Below are 24,855 nucleotides of genomic sequence, written 5' to 3'. Positions count from 1 at the left end.
TCCCTTGTTTTTGTGTACGATTAATTGCAATGTTCTCCTCTTTTCAGCCCCTGCAGGAACAGACCAGCAGTCACGCTATTCAGCTCAGTTGTTACAGAACAACCTGCTGGAACCTACTAGAGATGGACGGTTTTCACTGTATTTCCTGCAACAAGAATATACCGAAAGAAAAATCGAAAGGGGGAACAGCATTTTAGCCCATCATATCTTCTATGTAACTGTGTCTAATCGATTTCTCAGTGCAATTAGATGTCACAACATTACTTCTGTTGCTGGGTATAAAATTCTGAATACACATTTTTATTAAATGCCATTTTGATTGAACATTTCATTATGCTTTCATCCCTGACATGGTTCTCCCTGTATAATTTGTTTTCTGTGTTATCGGGGACTGATAATGGGTGGCTGGTTTGTGGTCAATTCCTCTGTTCCACCAACTTGGCCAGTTGCTAAGATACCGAAACCAGAAGGGGGCTCGACTCAGCCAGCCTCGCTCAGCTTGCATGAGGAGGCAGTGCAGACAGATGCTGTAGTGCAGTGGGCTACCTCTCAGACAATACTCTGCTCACAGCCCACTGGCACATGGGAGCAATGAGCCCTTACAACTCATAATAATTAATAATAATGGCTTACACATATAACAGTGCTTTTCTGGACACTCCACTCAAAAGCGCTTTATAGGTAATGGGGACCCCCTCCACCACCACCAGTGTACAGCCCCACCTGGATGATGTGACGGCAGCCATAGTGCGCCAGAACGCTCCCCACACACCAGCTCTCAGTGGGGAGGAGAGCAGAGTGATGAAGCCAGTCCAGAGATGGGGATTATTAGGAGTCCAGGGGGAAATTTGGCCATGACGCCGGGGTTACACCCCTAGTCTTTATGAGGAACACCCAGGGATTTTTAATGACCACAAAGAGTCAGGACCTCCGTTTTACGTCTCACCTGAAGAGCACCATACTGGGGCACTAGGACCCACATAGACCACAGGATGAGCGCCCCCTGCTGGCCCCAGTCACACCTCTTCGAGCAGCAACCTGAGCTTCTCCCAGGAGTCTCCCCTCCAGGTACTGACCAGGCTCACACCTGCTGAGCTTCAGTGAGCTGCAGGGTGATAAGGTTGCTGGCTAAGACTGAAAGAATGTAATGTTGTGACATCTAACCGTGTCAAACGCTGCAGTTTGTGAGCCTCTGCACTACCCTCAAGCGATTCCGAGACGACTGGATGCTGCACAACTGCAATAAAAAGGTATAAACGGGTAAAGCATTCACAAACGAGCACAGCGCACAAGGCAGAAACGGCTGCCGGTCCTGACCTGCGACACCGCGTAGTTCTTGTTCTCCCAGATTCTCCTGGCCTCCGCCTTCTCCTGGCCGCCCAGCAGCTGCGGAGCCGGGACCCCCCCGGTGCGGCGGGCGTCCGCCAGCCTGGTGACCAGCGCCCAGAGGCGGGCCTGCCAGCGCAGCACCCCGGGAATGGCGTCCGCTGGAAGACCGTCAGACAGGAGACGTGTTCCCGCGGTGCCAGGCGCGACAGACCTTTCCCGCTGAGACCCCGGGCTGAGCTCTCGGCCCGCCCCTGTGTGACCCGACCCGCCTGCGGTGCCGTCCCGTCACAGCTCAGAAATCTACAGACTGGGCTCCCTGGCTTTACTGTTATTATTTAATAATAATAATAATAATAATTTCCTGTGATAGTACTGGAACGAACACTGTCACAGGAAAGAGGGACTGCTGAGAGACACGACAGGAACTGCACTTTCTTTACATTTTGGAGGAAGGCTCTTCGCCCAAACCACCCTAGTGAACCATCCAGCTGTACAACAGCGTCTAAATGTAATTCGCTTTGTACAAAAGATTCAGCTGAGTAAACGAGTAATTAGACCCTCCCCACAAGCTCCCCGGTGTCTTTCTGGACCAGCTCGCCGCGAGCCTGGCAGTTCGGGAGGTTCGAACTGCCCCCACACCCCCAAACGAAAACGGCGCTCTCACTCTTGACATCCCAGAGGATGTCCTGCTCGGGCGGGCCGGCGTAGAGGATGTACAGGCGCACGGTGTCGATCCCGTACTGCTTCACCACCTCCTGCGGGTCCAGGCCGTTGTGCTTCGACTTGCTCATCTTCTCCCAGGTGACCTGCAGCTTCCTCCCCGTGCCGGCCTGCACGGGCTCTGGGCCTGGAAGACGAGGGGCGCAGCAGGGGGGTCAAGGGGGGTTTACAGCCCTGCCCAGGCTTGTGCAGCACCACAGAGCACAGGGGGCCCTATCCTGCTGGGGTCAGGTGACCTCCGGGCTGGAAGCCGCTGCTCAGCTTCACTACTCTGGCGATTCAGGAGCTGGCCGAAGTCTCCATCAGTGGCTGATGTCAAGACGCTCCGAGAGCCTGCAGGTTTACGGCTCCTGTTCGAGTATGTTGATTGCCTGGCAGGGTGGTATAAGGTGCTCTGTAGGTACAGGACCATCTTAAAGCAAACTGTACACCCCTTAAAAAAGGACTAGAATCACACATTTGGCATGTACAGTACCTGAAAATTTACTTTAAAGTATGTGTTAGTACCACACACTATAAAGTAATAGTAAGATTCGAAATCATAAAAGAAGTAAGACACTCTTGGCTTAAAGAAGCAGGATTTTTAGATGCTGTTCTGGAGAAAACTGAAATAATTTAGTTGGTAACAATTATCTACATACATTTTTGCCAGGTTTACACAACCTGATTTTCCTTATTTCTGTTAGAAAATTAAACACTGGATCTGAAACACTGTATCTGTGCGAGGGCAAGGTTACAATTCTTAGAACTACAATAAATCGTGAATATTTTAAGATGTGACATTCATACACCATGCTCAGATTAGCCTTAAATTACTGGTGATATTTTGTCAGTAGGTAAATCACATACATTTAAAGGCATAAATCTGTTTTATTTTTCACAATAATTTTTAATCAATCCCTTCTTTTTCCCCATAATACTATTATATTACTGGCACAGCTGTGCTCTTTCTTTGCTCCTCAGAAGCACGACAAAAAGCACCGTTCCGTAATCAGAGTCTTGCTGTTCCTTATTGTGTTGCTATTAACCGAATCATACCCTTCATTAAAACATGAAAAAGATAATTATGTCCTGTCTGGTTGCCTTCTCTACAGAACACAGTAATTACTTATTAACTCTATTTATACAACATTTAAAAAATTACGATTTGGCTTATATTACAAATGCAGATACAGCCATGGGCTTTTGTCACAGGTTTGTTAATAATACTAAACTGAATTAAAAAAGTAAATGCAAAACTCGAACACATTTCTCATAACTTGAGCTGTCCATTTAGCATGTAAACCACAAAGGAATACTGAACCAATACTGATTGCTGCAGCTGCTTAGATACAAGGAGCTAATTTTGCTACTCATAAGCTGATGCAGTGATTACTGCACAATGTGATCATGAACTTAAATGTTGGCATCACCATCTAAGCATGACTACCACTGCCCTGTTCTTTTCAGGTTCACACACTAACGTGCTGTCAGCACATTCCTGTGCAGGGAAAAATGCAGCACGTTGCACAGTAAATCCCTCTCAGGGTAGATTCCTCTCTTTATTCCCCATGATCAATGCAGTTTAACCACATTAGACAGTCCAATCAAAGCCTGATCGCTGGGCAACACTTCACCACGACTCGTTCGGAAACAATCGAAAAAGTATAAGAGGATACAAGTGGAAGCTACGGGGAAGAGCATTTAAAACCGAGAACAGGGAGGCACATTCCTATCAGAAGGGTTGTGGGGGTCTGGAACAAACTACCCAGCCAAGCTCCTGAAGCAGAAACTCTGGCTTACTCTCAAGAAAAATCTGTATGTGGTGTTGGACCGACTATCCTAAATTCCAAACAAGCTCAATTGGCAGAAAGGCCTCCTCTCGTAGACTTTCCTATGATCTTATGTCTCGTCCTCCAGATCACAGTCACAGACCTTGCAGAATCCATTTCTGCTGGAATCATTAAAACTTTCCATGAATTACTTGGGAAGCAAGTAGTTTCTGCCTGGTGGCTGTCTTAAAAAATGTTTTTTTTTCTCCTTTTTGAGAAAATATTTTATGAAGTAATTTTGCTGCTTACATCATCTAACAAGGGCAAAGAAACTCATTCGAGAGTTTTTTTTAAAAAAAGAACATTTTGAAAAGGTTTTTTCTCAAGATTACCTGACCCCTCTAGGCTCAAATGTACACAAAATTCACAACATACTAAATGCCATACAGCATAAACCATGATCACCCAGTGTAGCGATCATTCGCGCATATAATCGTTTCAGAAATTCACACATAATATTAGATATATGTTTTTACTAGATACACTCCAACTAAAGTACACTTAACAGTCCTGGGAATGTTAAAGATGCCCTGCTTGCTTTAATATCGTGGCTTGATGCAGTAACTTATCTGAATCTGAATTTGTTCAGATATTTCAAACAGCAAATATAGCTCTCATTTTCGGCTGCTGTTATAGAATAACTTAAGAGCATGTTTATCCTGTTGCTAGACAACTGACAAACCAATTCCAGTAAGAAAAAACAATCTACACTGATGGAAAAAAACAAATCAACTATTTTTCTTTTTTAAGTGTCAGTTACTAACTCAATTTTATATGACCTGGGAGATGGGAGCTTAAGAAAAAACATCCATGTTTGTTTGTTTTAAATCTTTTTTTTCTTTCCACTTTGGGCAAAAGCAATAAGCACATCAGAGAGACGAATCAGGATGAGCATGACCATGGATTTGGCCAGCGTGCTTTCAGGCTCACTGTCCAAGATGTAAGGTTATGAATGAGAAGTCAGTGTTATGAAAAATAGAACAAATCTCTAACTGGGAGCCAGTAACATTCAAATGTTTGGAAACACCCTATACAGAGTGGTTAGGGAGAACAATATTGTCCATTTGTCTTCACTGCGATCCATACACCCCCTGAAGTGATGACTGTCTACTTTTCTGCAAGACACCACACACAACGATAGGGAAATTCAAGTCTAACGGCAGCCTCATGCATCATCCTTTCATGAGGAAAGCTGCTTAAAAAGAAAGGGGTAAGTGAGTTTGCCCAGATATTCAATTTAAGGTACTTAATGTCTGAAAATGCTTCCTTTCTCCAGTAAATTGTACTAGACAATATGGGTGGCTCTTACTTACTGGTTTATTGACTACTTTTCACACTCGAATATTTGTCTCTTTCAAAATTTGCCACAGATATTGATGAGGCCGCTGTCTGATACATGTAAAGGTCCCATATCTGCCATGCGTTTACTTGGGAAGCTGTACAAGTGGGGAAAAGGTTGCTCTGCTTTCTTACAAATCATGCTAGAACTCACATCTGAGCAGCCCCTTCTGGGAAGGACTGGACTGCACAGTTTTACACTCCCGAGAAACGGGGAACTCTGTACCCTCGGCCCCGGACGCTGCCCCACCCGGGCCGGGCTCACCTGAGAAGTCGACGTCCTCTCTCCTGAGGTACTGCCCGCTGTCTGCCAGCCGGAAGGTCTGCCCTTTGATGAGGCCCTGGACCAGCAACTTGTGAAAAGGCTCCCTTCCAAAGACAACAGAACCCCCCGTCTCCAGTCAAACACCACTGAGATCGCAGCTAAATCCCCCAGCCACAAGCGCCAGGCAAACTGCAGCACGTGGCGCTAGTGTTTTAACTGCTGCTCTGAATCTACAGTACATTCACGGCAAATCACTGCTGCGTATACCAAACCACAAAATAAAATCAGCTGCGATTCTGGTTTTCTTCCTGTCCTCCGACAGACCGTTTTGGTTCTCATCTGTAGGAATAACTTGCGTAAAAAAAATGCAAATTATTTTCACATTTTCTACGCAGTTAAAAGCTCGTCTCCATTTCTGCAATGCGGTCACACGGTCATGGGATGTTCAAAATGTTATTATCATTTGACATCAAAGCCGACGTCAGATTAATGAGTAGAGTGATGAACGATTTCACCGTACCTGTGTGAAACCAAGTTCTTGTCTCTGCAGAAGTGGCTGAAAAACCTGGCATAATACAGGTGCATGACAGCATGCTCCTTGCCTCCGATATATAAATCCACAGGCATCCAGTAATCCGCAAGAGACCGATCAAAGGGCCTAAAGAACGAAAAGAGTGAACGAGGAGTTGTGAGACGCGAATTTCAGAGTCTGGAACATTTTCTGCATGAAACAGTAAACTATAGCAAGGATCCTTCAAGGCCAAAAAAGCATCACGTTAACAAAAAGTAAAAATAACTTCTGAAAATCTCGGTCAGGCTGATATTAGTTTGCTTCAGTATAGTATGACATTCCTCCACACCAGAGAGGCTATGGAACCAGTCTGACAGCATGATTCCCAGGTGAGTGCACTTGCAATGTTAGCAGAAACACTGCCCACAGCTACAGCAAAGATTTATTTTTGCTGTACAGTCGAACATATGCATTTGTGATTAGGAGGTTATTATGAATAATATGTACAGTATAATACAGTGATTTTATTTGGAGTTCTATGGCAGGACAACTCAGATATAAGGATCACTGGAGGGTTTGGCCACCACAGTGAACAAAACACACTATAAACACTAGAGGGCAGTCTTGCTCCAAAATGAGCAGGACTAAGCTACAAAATCTTAGTCTATCTACCCGGCATCTAGCAGGGTTGACATTAATCAATTAAAACCTGAGGACATACCATACAGTAATAGGAATAGAAAACCACCCCAAAGGGCTTAATAAGGCACCACAGCAGACTGAACTCTAATCCTATGCTAATGGAGCACAGGCAGCCTGCACCAACGGTACCCTCCACATCAAACCCAATGCACTGAGACCCAATAAAAATTGATTAAAAAACTATGTGGAAGGGAAAGGAAACTGCACAGAAGTCACAGATGAAGAACTATCAATGGCGCTGTGCAGTTTAAGCAGGATATTAATGCTTACCTCTTGTGGCTCACTGCACTGAAATGGGCAGATCACTGAAGATGAGCCACATGGCCACTATTGCATGTTAAATGACCCTGGAGATCCTCTTCCCACCTCTCACTCAGTCCAGCCAACTATACTGCCTGTCCTTACTAAAATCAACAGATTCCCCTGGCTCTGTACAGCTCTCCCATCTTTGTTGTTGTTTATTAACCTGGATCCTGAATTGTGTAACAGCTTTTCTAATGTTACATAATCTTCCCGGGAGTGAAGGTGAAACCAGGCTCACTTAGCCGTCAGCTAAACCAGATTTAAACAAAGGTCACCGAAAGCATAAAAAACTCGGAACGCTTATGAATTAATCCCCCCGTATCAGGCTCTTCATCTGACTTGTGCTGTCAGAGATAATGAAGATGAGTTCCTCATCTCCGCAGCCAGATTTTCCCCATAGTGGATTAAAGGTGCCCAGGCCACAAATACGTCTCCTGTCTCTGCTGCCTAAAATAAAGGTGCATCACGTACGTGCAGTTTATACTGCTGTTACCAAATCAGTTATTACCGAGAGACTGTTGTGAAGTCTTCAAGGAAGCACTACAGGAAGGCCATGAGCACCGTCAGCTGAGCCCTGTCCCGAGTCCCGTGCCTGGCCTGGCCTGGCCTGATCCTTACCTCTGACCGTTGTGAGGGTCGGTGTATCTGAAATAGTACCAGGCGGAGTCGACGAACGTGTCCATGGTGTCGGTCTCTCTCCTTGCGGGGCCGGCACACCTTGGAGAAAGAGGCCCATCTGTGATCACCGCCAGCGCCCGACTCATCAGTCGTCCAACCACCTGCTCCCACACCAGCGTGGGCGGAGGTGCGCTCCACACATACTCCTCTCGGGACGAATCCCAGCTGGGGCAACGCTGCTTTGCGATTCGCACGCCTTGACACTAGTGACCTGCTTCCCACCCGAGACGGAAGGGACAGAACCAGCTTTCCACACGCCTGCATGAGGCTTGCAACGTGAGGCCACAAATTCTATTAAAGTGATCTGCATTTACGTAGCACTTTTCGCCCCGGGAGATACCACAGCGTTTTATGACGTATACAGAAGGGGACCAAATTCATCCGTGACTGGCTCAGCCGCCACCTGGGAGACGAGTGGCAGCCATCGAGTGTGAGCAGCACCACGGTATGGTGGGTCAGGCAGGGAAACGACCTCGACCGCGGAATTAAGGGAGAGTTTAAGTGAGGTCAGACTGTGCAAGCCTAGAGTAGAATTTAACCAGGACAGAGGCACCACTCGCACTCTTAATAACAGTGGCATCTTCAGCCACCAAGTAGTCAGGAGTCTGGTTTAACGTCTCCTCTGAATGACTGCGCCCTCTAGATCGTGGTGCCCCTGGTTATCGCACTGGTGCTCCGGCTCCGGAGGTTCTGATCCAGTGGGAAGAGTGCCGCTAGCTGGCAGCCGTCAGAAAAACTTTCAGTAAGGTTCCCGGCGACCAACCCGTTGTTGTCGTTGCTATATCGCTACGCTGACATAAAAAGCTTTTTTCGGCCCCTTAATCTTTAATTAACCAGCAGCGAAACACCCTGCTCGTGTCAAGGGACTAGGGCAGAGCTCCACTCGAACACAAAACAAAACAATTAAGCAATGCAATTAATTATCAGACTTTTCAGGAACAAATCTTCTCCTATAACAATTAACATACAAAATCAGTCTCTGTTGTCTTTTATTTTAATTCAATTAGGAACCCATTAAAACGTTCTCATAATGCGACAGTAGAGGCCATGACACAACCCTTTTGACCTGTATAATCTCTACGGCTAACCTGCAAAGCAGTTACATTATTCTCTTTACTGGCAATATCCAATTCACTGTGCATTGCCTTTACATAACTAAAGGGCCTTGAGGTTGCTTAGCAACCAGTAGGTGTAGCAGTTTAACTCTTTCAAGCCTTAACAGTTGTTTATACAATGAGACAAGTGTAAAAGAAGGAAGAGTCGTGGAAAAAAAAATTGAAACTACAAATTCTTCCCCTAAATAAAAGTTACAAAGCAAAATGTATTTTTCTTAAAGCTGTGACAACGGGCGGATCTGTGCCTGTGGCTGGAAGGTTGCTGGTTCAAATCCCGCAGCCGGCAGAGGAATCCTACTCCATTGGGCCCCTGAGCAAGGCCCTTAACCCCAACTGCTCCAGGGGCACCATACAATGGCTGACCCTGCGCTCTGACCCCAGGCTCTCTCCCTGTCTGTGTGTCTGTGTCTCATGGAGAGCAAGCTGGGGTATGCAAAAAAAGATGAATTCCTAACGCATGAAATTGTATAGGGCTAATAAAGCATTATCATTAATTTGGAGCTAGTGAGCCAGCTACTATTAAATACTCTGGTTTGAATCAGTTTGACTAATAAATTCACTTTTAAAAAAATAACTTTTGCTGGAGACACGTAAACCTTCTTCTTTACTGCACTGCCTGAAAAGAGGCAGACAGACGTACGTCAGGGCGAGGGAAGGGAATCCTTTATTTGAACAAAACGCTATCTCCCCTCTCTTCACAGAAACCCCCTGTGCTGCAGCATCTCATGTCGCAGCTTTTGTACGTTAGACATCCTTTAAACTAAAAAGCTGATGCTTTTTTTTTTTTTTGCTTGCTTTATGCATTTTGGGATTTCCACTCTTCTTGTCTAGATGTGTTGCTAATGGGTGCCGGAAGAGTTCAGACTTTGCACGTTTTGACAGGACACATTTATTCAGATTAAGCTGCCTGCAGTCTGTCCTCCCCAGCAGACAGGGCTGTGTTCCCAGTGGAATAACAGCGACAGTACGCGCAGCAGTCAAAAGAGATAAAGAAACCGCAGGACAAGTGGAAAACTCCCAGTGACTCCAAAGTGACTCCTCGATAAGCACTCTCAGTAGACATTCTGCTTCTTCAGTTTTATTTTAGGTACTCATTTCTTACACGGAAATCAACCTTTGCCCCAGACTGAACAGATTCATATTGTTTTCAGTTCCGGAACATTCCCAGAGCGCCAATTTCTTTGTAGCATGGTTACCAAAAACCTGATGCGTTATCATAAATCAAACGGCTGGAGTACTATCGTTTTAATATCACCTCCCTTGATTTCAACTGACGGTGATGATTTTTGAAACAGCGAGCAGAAGCTTGCGAGAAAAGCCAAGCAAACAGTTAATGCGTTTGGTTAAGCCACACACAATCCAGCCACAAACACAAAAATGTGTGTGTGTGTGTGTGTGTGTTTATTAGGCATTTCATGCTTATAATTTTGTGCAGACTAAAAATACAGAGGGCTGTCATATGAACCAGTTCCAGGAACAGACTGTATGTTCACCTTCACAGTGGATAATTTTATTTATGAGCGCAGTCGCGGGGAAGGGAAAGTTATGCAATGAAGTGCGAACGCTAGGCCTGAGCCCCGCAGGCAGATGGGCGAGAAACCCTGCCAAGGCGCACCGTGCTCAGAACCCGGTCAAGGTGAGGGACCTGCTTACCCAGACAAGGTCCTGATCTGGGGTTTCAACACCTGCCCTCGCAGGAACTTCAGGTCTGTTTCCTGCGCTAGTTCTTGGGGACTGCGGCAGACCTCCCTTGTCGTGGTAGTGTGGCGAGCTGTAACCTTTAACCTTTAATAGTGAAAGCAGGGCTGAGGCCAACTCTGTGTGAGAACCTTCCTCCTCTGACTGGACACATAACCCACCTTTTCCTCACCCTACAGCTTCCTCCGTTAGCCTGCCCTTTGTGCAGCGCGACACTTCTCCCTCCTAACCTTGGCACTGTTAAGGCAAAGGAATAAATAATCTAGGGGAGACCGAATCTGCTTCTCCCTTTAAAGCTACAGCGAAAAATTCATCGTTTCCCGGGCCGAACTGTAACCCCTTAACTGGTCTACCTTCACTTAACTTCAACTGGTCTGGCACCGTCACAGACGACGGAGAGACAGGGTTATTGCATGGCAGGGATCTGACATGTTCGGCTGCACCTCCCACCCTTGCATGTGTTCAGTGGTTTAAGCAGAGGGTTTCATTCTAAAAATATTGACGGACAGACTCAGAATAATCTCTCACACCTGTAACTATTTACAACATAAACTTACAACGATCTGGACTATGACTTTCCAAAAAGCAGCCCAGTCACAATACTGATCCAAAACTGCATGGCAGGATAACTATTGTATAATGACCAAAACTGACTACATGTCTATCCGGGTAACCTAAAGCATGAGGCAATGGCGTAGGAGTTACCAAACACTAGGAATACGTGCAGACTGACAGGCTTACAATGATAGCACCGCAATTACAGTCATCACTATGGACAGGAGGAAGGAGATGTTAATGTGAAAAAACTTAAGTCCCTCATTAAAAACAACATGATAAAAAATAATGCGTGAGGTTTTACTTTTGAGCCTTTTCTTCATAACAGCCTACGCAAATCTCTGTCACACTGCCATAATCACTGAACAGAGGATGAAGACTACTCATCTTAAACCACAAAACAGCTGTGATGGGGTGGGTAGGTTATCCTGAAAGTATTGAGCCACAAGAAGAAAATGAGAGAACTGATTGTTTTTGCCTTGATAGCCCTTGTAGAACAAAGGCACCAGAGTTACTTCACTCCCTTGACCCAGGGAATCATTTTCCACGTTTTCCAAGAATTAAGTGTAGCTCCTTTTTTTATGTAGATTATATTTTTTTTGACAGATTTTTTAAAAAAAAGCTGTTTAAACTACAGTGCTTGGCTGGAACGCAAAAGAAACTGAGATTTGTTGTTGGAAAGGACTTACTTGTTTCATAAGGCGTGAAAAATCAATGTTTCCTAAAATGGATAAAAGAATCTGCACTGCATCTTTTCAATAGAAATTTTGATATTTCTTGAGGAAAAGCTCATGCTATTGTCTTGGACACCACTATCTCTGCCCTGTACTGACTTTGTGGTATTTCTCATTCGGCCTTAGAATCAGCTACTGCCGTTGCTGCACTACTAGAGAAAAAAGGACAGCTTGGCCTTTTTTCAAGGCCAAGTGCACATAAGTAAGCATCAGGTCTGAACAAAGTCAGAAATGTCCAAATTCAAAATGCAATCTCTCAATTCATCTAAAAACCCTGACAAAAACAGTGCTTATCACACCTGTAACACACAGCAGACTATATTTTCTGTCTGCCTGTCTGCCTGTCTGCCTGTCTGCCTGTCTGCCTGTCTGTCGCAGACTGCACTGTGGAAAGTGAGTGGAAACCTGCAGCGATTCAGATTCCCCGCACAATATGTAAATGGCAATCTTTCAAGCGCAGCACGTCTGAATCTGTGATTGCAGTTCTACATTGATCGACAGACACAGGCCACTGAGCACTGAATTGTTTTTTAGTGAATTGCTCTCCCAGCACCCATTTCTTTCGGTAACGCCAGACAGCAGGAATAGCCTAATATGCTGTTACCACTACCACAAAGCTGATATTGTATCAAATACAAAAAAAAACATTCTAATAACCCCAGGGTTAATACACTGCAGTTACTGCTACAAAACAGGAACGTACAGCACTGGGACTCACTGATGAAAAACCAGCAGTTAAATGCAGTGTCTATCTCTGACACTACTGTAGGAACAATGTTCTATTCCAACAAAACAATTCCAGCGAATGTTACGTCCTACACTTTGCGATTATACAGACATCCATAAATACCTACACAAAATTGTTAAACATTTTAACCTGTATGGAACTGGTTTATTTCACATCACAAAAACATTTTAAAGCACTTATAGCATCTCAGTGGAGAAATTCTGTCACATCTTTCTTTCCAATGATACACGAACAAGATTGATTTTCTGTGCGTGAACCATATGTGTTATGCTATTAGCTTTAAACGAGCACAGAACAGTACGGGTCCACAAAACAGCATATTCCCATCTCCCGCTGCTGGTGGCACCTTCTTCTGAGACATACTGTATACGCAAGGGACTAGCTTCTAAAAAAGGACACTTTGTGAGGAAAAAAAGTGATTTACACATAAATGTAGAAGCAAATTCCGTCGTTTTGCCCCTGAAATGCAATAGATTACGCGTTATGTGTAGACAACCACGTCCCCAGGGGGAACACCACAAGAATGCACCGCAAAACAGAGGCGCAGAGAGGCAACAACAAAACAGGACCCAGGAAGCCAAAACCGACCCTTCAAGTCCTGGCAAGAGCGAAGACGATCTCATTAAAAAATATGCGCTTGAGTATGAATCTCTTTATGCCTCCAAACTGCAGACACACCTGTAAGGAGTTCATCATTCTGGAAATTAGAAGAGTGGACATGCGATGTGTCCCGTGATTTTGATTAATCTTTCTACTAAATGCCAAATTATAATTAAGGATGTAATTATAGCACGAAGATGCAATCTACAGAGTCTAAGGGGATCACTAATATAAATTAAACCCTGAAGTCTATACAGAGAGATTGGGTTTCTTCAAGCTGATGCCAAATACCGAAGTTCCAGGATTTAACCAAGAAGCGCATGCAAAACAAAGGAGTAGAAATAGCATCGAAATTTGGCAGTCAGGCCTCCCACAGATCTTTGTCATATTGCAGAACTGCAACTTTAATATGCAGCCGATTCCCTTAGCATATGAATTTTAAAATTCTAGCATGCAATCTATCCCAGTGCCCTGTCAAAATATTATTACAATTGTTTGCTTTGATCGCATGTATAGGGGAATAAATCTCAATACCAAGACAAAAGTATTCAACCAGCAGCATTGGGAATTTGGGAAAGCAAAGTTAAAATTATTTTTACTTGTTTAACTCAAGATTCCAAAGGTCTCAGGTCCTAATGAGAAATAACAGCACACGAAAGAGTGCCACACTGACATAATCCTATATAACTGCTATCTACAGTATAGATGACATTAAGTGACATGGAGAAAACCAGAACGGACCGCCCACTTCCCTCAGAGATCTCCTCACTCCTGTACAGGCGTGTCGCTACCCTGACTGTCACTGGACTGCATAATATAAAATGCAAATGCAGCACAGAACCCCCAGCCAAATGAATACATCTGGATGTCAGAACGCAGAAGGAACTGTCTATCAGGCGTAGCAAAGAAATCTGAAAATATACTGTATACCTAAGGCTTGTCACAGACTCCAGAAGAGCAACTGTGAAATATATCTGGCAAGGTCTTTCCATCTGAAGTCTTGCTGGGCCAGATATGGAAACCACACAGGACCTGCTTTTCTCAAGAGCGTGAACTCTTCCAGTTCTTGGACAAAGGGGGAAAACAGTCTTATTTTTTCTGTATCCCTGCCATCTGTGATGGACTCCAAACATGAGAAGGTGGTAGGTTAGAAAAAATTACAGCTGTTCTGTGAAATGCATTCCCCAGGTAGCTGTGGGGAATGACATGCTGTCTTTCACCAACTGGTCGGGTGACAGTCTAAAAACTAGGAAGCAGAGGCTCATAGGGTCAGTCAATATCTGGAGTGAGACAGCAGAACCAGAGGTACAGAGGGAAGGAGGGAACTGACTGACCAAGCGAGTGATGGACAGAACTTTAACTGTGAATTTTGGAGAAGAGTCTCAGACAGAGATGTACGTTTTAGAGCCAGTAAGCAACTAACCAAGTGATCTTTTACAGCTATAAAAACAAGAAAGATTAGTATCTGGCAACTCTTACTCCTGGTTACCATCCTGATGTGCCGTGTTTCACTCTTCCAAAACAGTAAGAGGAGACCGGCAGGGCAAAGGTAGTCATCGTTACAGCCGATGATGCATCACAAATCGAAGACTGATTACTACACAAATTATCTGCTCCTGGAAACCAGGCAGATTCAATATCATGCTCCAGAGACTTCCCTGTGCTGTGCGCTGCGAGTGGCTGCCAGCCTGGCCTCCCGGGAGACTCTGCCTCTAGAGCCTGACATCCCCAGAGATGCTGGAGTGAATGTTCTTCACATTAACCCACAGCTCCCTTCACCCAAAAAAAAAACAGTACGTTCCACCTGCGGTACGAAACTTTGGGTTTTCTTCGTAACTACAGCGAAAGGACTGATACACATGCTTCAGAACTCCTTCCCGTGCCCGAGAGAAACAAAAGACACCCGCTTGCAAAACCAAGTGACAAATTAAGTCATTCTTTTAGATGCTCGTCGTGGAGGTACAGTACCACAATAACTACCGAGGTGACGTCACCCGAGGGACCACAGTGCAAAAGTGCAACTGGTCCGGAAACCCAAACCAGGAAAGCAGCTCGAGACGTACTGTAGCACGGTCCCTAAACAAAGCCGCTTTGTTCTTCAAGGGCGCTGAGCGGAGATGAGCAGGTACTCACCGTGGGCAGCGGCAGTGGACCCACTGCAGGGCCGACTCCAGAGGGGAGGCTCCCTTGCCAGTGAGGGAGCTCAGCTTGGGCAGCAGGACGGGCAGCTCCTCCGCCGGCACAGGCACGGGCCCGCAGGACTGGCAGTGGATGATGGGAATGGGCGTGCCCCAGGACCGCTGACGCGAGATCAGCCAATCCCTGAGCTTGGAACTGCTGAGGTGGCCGCCGACATCTCGCTCTCTAGCCCGCTGTGTAATGGCGCTGAAGGCATCGGCCGTGTTGAGGCCTGTGAACTAGAGGGGAGCAGGTTTATCGCAGATTGTAGCGGTTTTTGGTGGAAAGGGAAAGCAAAACGACACTTCTTCAGCATTGTCTGGTGAATTTATCATGGACCTACAGTGCTTTTTGTGTGATTGCATTCTGTGCTCCGCTTGTGAGCGGCGTACATAACCACTTGGCTCCAAAACCTCGAGGGATCTGTTGCCCCAAGAGTAAACCTGCACTCTCATTACAAAGACAAGCAGTAATAGTAACTGTGACAGGCGTTATTGCTGTTTCAAACGAGAAGACATTAATGGGCTCTCCCTCCTTCAAAACTGCAGAGCAGCTAGAAACCACGAGACTGAGATTTCCCCCTGCGCTCATTTCTTCACAGGGCCACTTATAAAGAAGAATCAGTAAAACAAACCACACACCGCCAACAGGAACAGGCACACTTAATGAATTTCTAGAACTGACTTCAATAAAACCTTTCATTGATCCACAATAATTCTTTGATTCGTTTTATGCTTTTGCGTAGGGAAAGCTTAAATAATTCAGAGGCCTTTATTAAGGCAAAATGAAGAGTTCCTAACTACCTGCTTCACTCGGTGCATTTGGTGTCGTAATGTGTTTGAACTATCAGGACACTAGTTTCACAGATTCAGTGAAATGTTTTATTGCCTTTTACAGAAAACATAATGCATGGCTAGTATATATATACAGTATTCCACAGCAAACCGAGACCTGACACTAACCTTCATGGGCCTGTGTCTGGTTCACCTGGATCAAAACAGCAGCACGATGCCGAACTGGACTGATGTGTTTATTAAATTAAAAATAATAAACTAGCGAAAAATTCAGGGAAGCAGAAGGGCTGATGGGACCTACATGTACCGCACATGGTCCTCTTCACTCTGTCCACTCTCCCCTCTATTGTGTTTCATTGGCAAACAGATTCATTTTCCAAAACTCACCCTTGGCTTTTAACTACTCATACCATGTCTTCTTACTCAAAAATCCCGTCCACACAGAAGCTCCCTGCAACATCACCATGGCCTGATACAGCTTCAAAATCATTCAGTACCACCCAAATCAAATCTCACAGCTTGTTAACAACCCCAGACACTGTCAGTGAACCACAACTTCCATGGGACTATGTCGAGTTACCAGTCTTCAAAATTCCACAGTTTACTAAACCTCAGACCCGAGTGTCTCATTCCTCTTCCAGGTGACAACTCAGTCCTCAAGGGCACTGCTGGTAACTGACACTCCTCTCGGATGACAGCCCAGTCAAGCTACGTCAAACCATCATTTCTGTACACATTATCAGATTAACCCGACAGGAGATTAAAGGTTCTGTATGCTGCCTCGTTTATTCACCCTGTTCTGTAGAGCACACAATTCATCTTCTAGTTTTGCAACTAATGCTTTAAAATAATTCTAAATGATCGGAAATCATTAAATACGTATATAATAAATGATAATAAAAATGCTTTCTCTGTAGCTTTTTAGAAGACCAATGAATTGAATTGTGCAATTGATTAGACTGAATTCAAAAGGAGGGGAAAGTGATCTGTTCAGAGAGCTAATCTTATGAATCACCCTACTGTACGTCAGATGTTATTTAAAAATTCGGAGTAATCAGAATAACCATAGTACAAGTTACAAGTTCTTTCAGGAAACATCCGTCCTGGATCAATCAGCTACTGCAACCAAACCGGCTACATGGGTCAAAGGGACTCCTCTTGTTTCTAACCTTACGTAACTATTTTGGCCACTACTCTCTAGCTTTTGAATTACTTATTCCTGGAATTAATTTGTTCTTGGCTTCAACAAGTATATATCTAAACTGTTGCCATGGGTACCGATTCCACATCTATCCTCTTTGTTTCCTGAAACGGCTTGCTTTAGATTCTACAGGCTTGATTTCAGTGGTTCCATTTGCTTTGTCGGATGTTTTTCTTTAGTTATTCATCCCCCAAGCTAAAACCGAACCCATCACGAATCCCCCGTCCACCGATACAGGAGGATAAACACAGCTTCTTGGGGGGAAAGCGCAGAAGGGGAAACGTCCAGGGATTTCCCACGTGCCCCTGTTAAGCGGACTTGGGGTAACGAGAGGAGAGAGGCGGTTCGGGCTCCGAAACACACGGACCTCCCCAGAGTGAAGCAACGTCTGTGTGCCGTCTGGCTGTGTCTCCAGCACAGTGACAGCGGTCAGTCCCAGAGCCCTGGCTACTGCCGAGTCCTCCACACTGGTGTCAGGAATGCCTGCCAGGACAGAGAGGGAACAGATGGGCAGTTGGTGAACAGGGACAGATTCTACGCAACCTTCATCTCTGAGGAATACTCCCGATACAACAGCTGAACTCTTCTGTTTTAGCCACCGGGACGAAACGCTCCCCTACAATCGACTCACGTTAAAGTGGAATGAGGTGCCCCAGACTGAAAATAAAAACCACAGCACCAAACCCAACAAAGACATTCCACACCTTTCACATTAAGCCCAGCTACAGGGCTTGCGTCTGACCTATGTGCCGAGTCAGACACACCTGCCTTATCAAATACAAAAGAATTTATCATTTTTTGCTTACATTCTCTCGTTCTTGATCTGAATGAACAGACTGCACGAATGCAAAACAGGCCCCTCAAGGAATTTCGTAGAAAGCTGCTAATGGAATTCCACCTTGTCAGGGTCAACAGGTTATAAACAGGTTCTGTCTTTACATCGTAACAATACCTGAAGGGATACAAGATCCCTTATTGCCATAAGAGAACAATTGTATGCTCATTTTAACACTAAAGCAAAGTTAATTTAACTATGAGAGAAAAGCCCTAAAAGACACAGTGTACTCTTAGACCCAGAAACAAGAGAAGTGCCTTTCATTTATTAAAAGTCTGGTACAGAATCCGGGCCTGACGTACAGGAAATTAATAGGACCAATCGCCTCCTTACCTATGATGGTATCCAGGTGACCTTCGAACTCTGGCTTAGCGGAGATAACAAGGGGGATCTCCTGACCAGTGAACAGATTCACTGCAGTGATTGAGGTCAGGCAGTCTGCAGGGATCACGAATTACAACTCAGACAAAAACACACACACACAAAAACAGAGCAAGTCTGTGGCTCCTGTTTCATTAATTTGCGTAACCATCCCCCATTCTTCATTATGAAGGATCACACATTTGAAAGAGCCCCACAGGACCCCCAATTAAAACACACAAAGGCAGCAAGAAAACACAGACGTAGCAGAGAGCTGAAGTAGCTGAAGTGAAAATAAATGCAGCAAAGGATGTTGTCCTTCACTAGGCTGAAGTCTCTGCTTTGTAATCACAGCCGAGGCCGACAGGGCTGTCTGAAGGCTGAGGTAAAATGAAATCATTTTGCTGTAAATGGAGGCAGAATTCTGTAACCAGTGAGCAGGGATTCACTTCTCTGGCCCCAGTGTCGTCTGTCAGGCAAGCCCTTTCACTTGTTCTACAGAAATGAAGATGCGTTGACTCGCATCAGATAAACACCTGAATTCACATGGTAGTTTTGTCCTTTTAATAATTCGGGTCTCACCGCCTTTAGATCATGAGGCAACATACTTTTTTATCCAGTTTGCTAATAAATAAAGGTTTAAAGAGGTTTGTGGATATATAATCAGCACTAATCCTGTAGCTGTGCTCCACTTTGGTAAATAAGGGCAGTTTTAATAAGCAAAATGTCAAATACATAAAGGTGCTTATTACTCCATGGGGAAAGAAATTAAGGGAGCTGTCTGAATAAAGGAAAATGGGTCACATGAGCCCTGAACCAAAATACTAGACTCAGAGATGGAATGGATCATTACATCACATCTTGCCCACTATTTGACTACACAGTGAAACTGAAAGAGTAAAACAGAATTCGACATTACTTTCACTCCTAGATTAACTTTTGGCTATTTTAATATTGGAAATGAAGGGTGAATACACACAGATTACTCGAGAAAAAGGAGATCATAACGATCTTCTGTGATAATGATGAACAATGGTGAACTACATAGGGCTTTCCTTGGGACCTCCAACCACAAGACAGATACATTTCTACTATGTTTTCATTTCAATTTATGAACGGCCTTTGACTATTCCAAGAGCACCATCAAACTGAGTATGTTTTCTCTTTCAGGAACCCAGCGACTTGCAGGCTGATTTTCAAAGGTTTTTGTCGTGCTCGTCACAGTCAATGAGAGGCAGGACCGCCGGTTACCGTGGGAATTAAATCAGCAGGAGTCTCGCACCACCTCAGGCGGGCATGGTGGACAACTGTCTCCAGGTGGTGCAAGGCTCCTGTCCAGTTCATTCCCATGGTAACCGGCGGTGAATGACAGATGACCAGAGAGACCGTGTAACTACCAGCTCGCCCAACCGGTCAAGATTCTTTTTCACTTTTCTGACTCAAATGCGTGTGTTTGTGTGGAAGTTGAGAGAGGGATGCGGTTGTGGGAGAGAACAGCACGCGGCGCGATCAGCATTCCACTCACCCTCCCCTGGCACATGTGCCTCCTGGAGGGCAGGCCTCACAGGGCTCGAGCCGTGAAGCAGGCGGTGAGAGGGCAGGATGGAGAGGAAGGCAGCTCCGTACACGGCCTCAGGTGTGGAGGTGTAGGCGGCCAGCGTCTCGCCCGTCTCCTCTCCATCCACCTGGAAACAGGGTGAGCTTCAGAGCCACAGAGCCACCCCAAGACAGCACCAGCCATACTGCTGGGAAACACATAACGAGGGCCTCCTATGGTGCTTACTAGGTGTCACTTAGCATCCATGATTAACTGTAGTTTGAAACCCTGTCAGCTGATCAATTATGCCTAACTAATTTGGGAAAAACAGCTGGATTTACATAAACACAAACAACATAATAACCTTGAGACAACAAAGTGTCGCTGTGATGAGTTGAAGTGAAATGAAGTGACAGGTCAAGGAATTGGATTAGTCTTTTTTTTAAATGAATAAACGTGAATCATTGTTTACAGCTGTGCCTATAATAGGCCCTTTAAATTGCTCAAATGTAACACTTCAGTCTTCAAAAATAAATTATAAGGACTGTGGCTAATGATCCTGAAATCATGTCAACACTCAATTAAAATTTTTAAAAATGATACCACGTAACTTTCACGGAAATTGGTTTCAACAAAAACATACTCAAGATAATCTTCTGATGTACATCTACAGTTATTAATTATGCTCATACATGCCAATTTAAATCTTCACAGCAGCTCAACAGAGGACTATCTTCCTCATTAGTCTTAATATTTCTCCACAGACAGGTCGCTTCATGTTTCCAATTTATCAGTTTCTAAAACTGCATATAGTGAGATGTGATTTAGACAGAACTTGAAAGCAGGTTGAAATATAAGCACAGACATTTTTCAGCGTGATCACTGGATAGCACACACTAACTTGGTCCAAAAGCTACTTTACTAATCCTTTTTTTAAAAACTCATATTATGTATAAAATATAAAACACTTCTTTCTGCTATGAGTTTATTTATTGTATATAAGATAAAATTAGCTTTGACATTTTCACACAGACCCACTTAAATAAAACGTCTGACACCACCTAATTTTAATTTGAATACAACAGCCCAGCACTCTTCAGTTGAACTGGTTCAACCGTAAAACCAGAAAAAGATGGAAAAACAAGAGGGTGGCAGTGCTGGAAACGCAATGGCTACAGGAAGCTGAAATTCATCTTTCCTTTAAGATTGTGAGCGAACCGCAAGTCATCCCAGAAGAAGAGAGACTGCAAACTGAAAAACCTTCTTTTCTTTCATGGCACGAGCCAGCTCTTCCTTATGAAATTGTAGAGCTCACTGATACAGTAGTTGCTTTGAAGGGGTTTCCTTGATGTTGCTAGGTGTCCTGCAGTGTTCTTAGAGGACTGCTATCACACAGCCCTCTGAACACCAACCTGTGCAGTGAGGGAAAGGGTTAAGAGCACATTGTAGCTCTTAGCTTCCTGGGCAGAAAAACTGCCTGAGAAGTAACAGGAGCAGAAGATAAGGTTATGCGTCACTGAAATTGCGCTGGACTTAAAAATAAAGTTCAAGGAATAGTAGGGAGTGGATGTCTGGAGCTGTAAATAAGCTGTCTTTGTCCTGCGATATCTTTGCTTTATACTTTACTGCTCAAATATGTTAACTATTCCTTTTTGTGCTTGTTTTTGTAACTGCGTGTCTATATACAGTAAATGGGAAAAGTTCCAGCTGGGACTTTTTAATTGCCTGTTGCACCTGTGGCTCACCAACTCCTGTATGCAAACACAATAAACTCACAGCACCTTTCTCATAAAGGAACCTACCTGAGAGTGTGGGTTTCCTACAGTAGCTCTGGACAACAGCTATGGGAGTGGGCTTCAAATTTCTACCTTCAGCCCGCCATCATTGTTACTTACACATACTACTATAGCCCTAGACATACTTGAATCACAGGAGGCAAAAATCAAAGAACTAAAACCCCAAATTCTTTTGCCGAGCACTGTGATTTGCTTTTTTTGCCGAACAGCTCCATTTGGGGGGGGGGGGGATGTTTTGCTGGTAGCTACAGGAGGTGTCAGACAGCCAACAGCTGGCGCAGCAATCCCCTGACTACAATAATCATACAACCCCCAGCACTACAAGAGCGTCTACAAGGATAATAAAAAAGGACACAATCCCTGTGCCTCCATCAGACAGTGACCTTTATCTGGCTCACATCTTGACGGAGCAGAAAGTAGGGCACAGTGAGACATACTGTAAGGCGTCATGAGACAGAGCTGGTAACCAGGATCCACGTGCACTTGCACAGCTCCTGTTGGAGAATCTGCAGCAAGCATTTAAAATGATTTTTTTACTGTTCTATTAGAATCAGACAAAATTAATTATACACAGCAACCTTGGGACTCATATCTACCTAGACTCTACAAGTCCTCTGAACAAAGTCCAATATATTTTCCCCAATACCTGTGCTGGTCAGTGGTATACACAGAAAAACAGGTGCCACATGTGTATCATCAGATTTAAACCACTGGAAACAGGCATTTTTATACAGTTAATAGAACATCTGTTTCTTGATTTGTATCCCAAACAAAAGACGTTTTGTCTGAATTTGGTAAAATGTATCAAATATCCTGAAGCAGCCCCACTGAAGTTGTTGTTTTTATCACGTTATTTCTGATTTATAGTCACTAAGGACTGCTTGCAGAGTTGTGTTTATGTTTAAGTGTCTTGAATTTGTTTCCTGCACATAAATGTTATAAAACATGGACTTAAAACACACAAACAGACTAGTATTTACAGTTAATAGCAGTGCTATTGTGGACATGTTACTTTAGCCTGTTTAATGAAAAGTACATCACATTATATTTAGTGCATTACCTGTTTAATGAGAAATAATATCTTGTTTTAGATACTGTGTGATGTACTTGAACTGGATCAGGCCAATGACTATCGAAAATTGTTGGAAGCCAGATTTATGGTCGCTAAATAATCGATCATCTACTGTATATTATTATTAATCCCATAATCAGGTGATACTTGAATTTACTTAACCAAAACTTCAACAATTTTATGATGTGAACACAATACAGAAGGCACTAGAGGGCAGCATTTAATAAATCAAATACAAAGCAAATACAGTTAAATTCTAAATGGGAAGCAGTTTTAATCGATTAATTAATTGACCAGAAGGGAGAAATAATCTAATAAAAGATGGCACCGTGACTAAAAGCTGTATGAGCTGCACTGTCACATAAACGACACCTACCAAGTTTGTAGCTTATAGGCCAAACAGTTTTTGCATAAAATCAGTTGAGAGGAAGGGACAGATATGGGATTAACATCAAAATGGCAGCCGGAAAATCTGAGCATTGTTCAAATTACTTCGCAAAGTCTGGAGCCCATTGTTAAAGTCCTTTCTGAAGAACACCAGTCAATAATACGGGGAACATTTCATATTCATTACCTGATGCGTTGTGGGCATAAAGGTGTCCCTGCTACAGTATATGTGAGGAACAGAATGAAATCTACTTGGCTGCCTTACAACATGGTGATGAGGCAGCCATTTTGGTTTAGGAATCCCATTTTTACAGATCCTGTTGGTATCGATCATATAGGAATAAGTGTGTAGGAGCAGTCTGCATGACTGGCAGCGTTTCTCTAAACAATTTATGACCCCTTGTGCAATTTTTGGGTGCCATTTTTTTCTAAAAAATAAGCGTCTGTGACTGCTGAAACTTGCCAAGTTTCAATTCAATCAGTGCCGCGATTCCTAAGATGATTCTGACAGAGGTGTTGAACACGGGTTGTCAGCGGGCCAGCTTGGTGGACGCACAGTTTATGTCACAACTGTGATGGCTTATCTGTCCCGATCTAGTGTGCTGCCAAACACTACAGGGCCTGGAAACGCAAAGGGTTCAAAAGGAGAAAGAACAAAAAATTCCACTACAGGCTTTCACCCCTTGAAGGCTAAAGATGAATGTAAAATGAATTTAAAAGGTAATGGTAAAATCCCACCTTTAAGCGGAAATCAAAGTAGCATCCTGTGCAGTCCCCAATCCAATTGGCTTGCATTGCTTTGACACCATACCACTCGGGAAGCTCAGCCAGCGCGTCCAGAAGAGGCTGTTGAACACAACAGAGAGACATCACATTCCTCTCCGTTAGACAGTACTCGATAAAGAATACGTTCGGAGCGAGAGAACGCGTTCTCCGTTTGGGTGAACGGTACCTACCACTTGGATTTCATGCATCGCAGCCGTAGCCACAAAAAGAATCTGAAGGAGCTGTCTGAACGACTCAAACCAAACAGGGCGAACTGTGGAAGGGCAGGTCAGGCTCCAGATCGACACAGTCTCCACATCTTTAAAGTCTCAGTCTCCGTAACGTCACTGCGTCAGCCGGCATGCCAGTTTAGCTTGGCTGGCTAACGTTCTTGACGAGGTTTTGATTCACATTTTCAGACACAGATATTATAGTATATTGTCTCAGCTGCAGTGAGTGTAATTCCCACAAACTGGGCTCTTCATCTCAAGCTAAAGCATAAGCCCACTCAGGCCTTCAGAGTGCTGTGGGTGCAATCTGCCACAATAAGACAAAAACACAGGGAAAAAAAGTGCACATCACTTTCACACTGCACTTCTAGCACACAACAACAAAATCCACTAATTGCCTGGAGAAAACGAATTATAGCAGCCGGCTATAGCAGTTCCTCCATTAGACTCTTGTGGAGACACCAGAGGGGGATCTGGATAAAAACACAACCCTGAGGAAGCAACAGAAGTAAGTTCTCGATACGCAATAAGATGTTAAAAAAGTTTTATGGGAGCAAAGCCGAAACCGGCAGCTGGAATCTACCCCCCCCACC

At 44.3% G+C, this 24,855-nt stretch overlaps 1 protein-coding gene across 2 annotated transcripts in view; it reads right to left on the bottom strand.

Annotated features, from left to right (window-relative positions):
- lars2 (leucyl-tRNA synthetase 2, mitochondrial) overlaps nt 1–24,855 on the bottom strand; it is a 61,311-nt gene that overhangs the window by 13,051 nt on the left and 23,405 nt on the right. For both annotated transcript variants that reach the window (XM_088602109.1, XM_088602110.1), the window contains exons 8-17: nt 24,006–24,113; nt 20,001–20,160; nt 18,449–18,553; nt 17,648–17,763; nt 15,241–15,524; nt 7,598–7,696; nt 5,984–6,121; nt 5,464–5,567; nt 1,994–2,176; nt 1,318–1,487 (exon numbers count right to left, since the gene is read on the bottom strand). In XM_088602109.1, the coding sequence (XP_088458235.1) occupies nt 1,318–1,487; nt 1,994–2,176; nt 5,464–5,567; nt 5,984–6,121; nt 7,598–7,696; nt 15,241–15,524; nt 17,648–17,763; nt 18,449–18,553; nt 20,001–20,160; nt 24,006–24,113 (1,467 nt within the window). The remainder of the gene's footprint in view (nt 1–1,317; nt 1,488–1,993; nt 2,177–5,463; nt 5,568–5,983; nt 6,122–7,597; nt 7,697–15,240; nt 15,525–17,647; nt 17,764–18,448; nt 18,554–20,000; nt 20,161–24,005; nt 24,114–24,855) is intronic.

Source organism: Lepisosteus platostomus, chromosome 12, assembly GCF_059453375.1.
Source record: "Lepisosteus platostomus isolate fLepPlt1 chromosome 12, fLepPlt1.hap1, whole genome shotgun sequence".
Taxonomy (NCBI): domain Eukaryota; kingdom Metazoa; phylum Chordata; class Actinopteri; order Semionotiformes; family Lepisosteidae; genus Lepisosteus; species Lepisosteus platostomus.
This window is presented reverse-complemented; position numbering and strand designations above follow the sequence as displayed.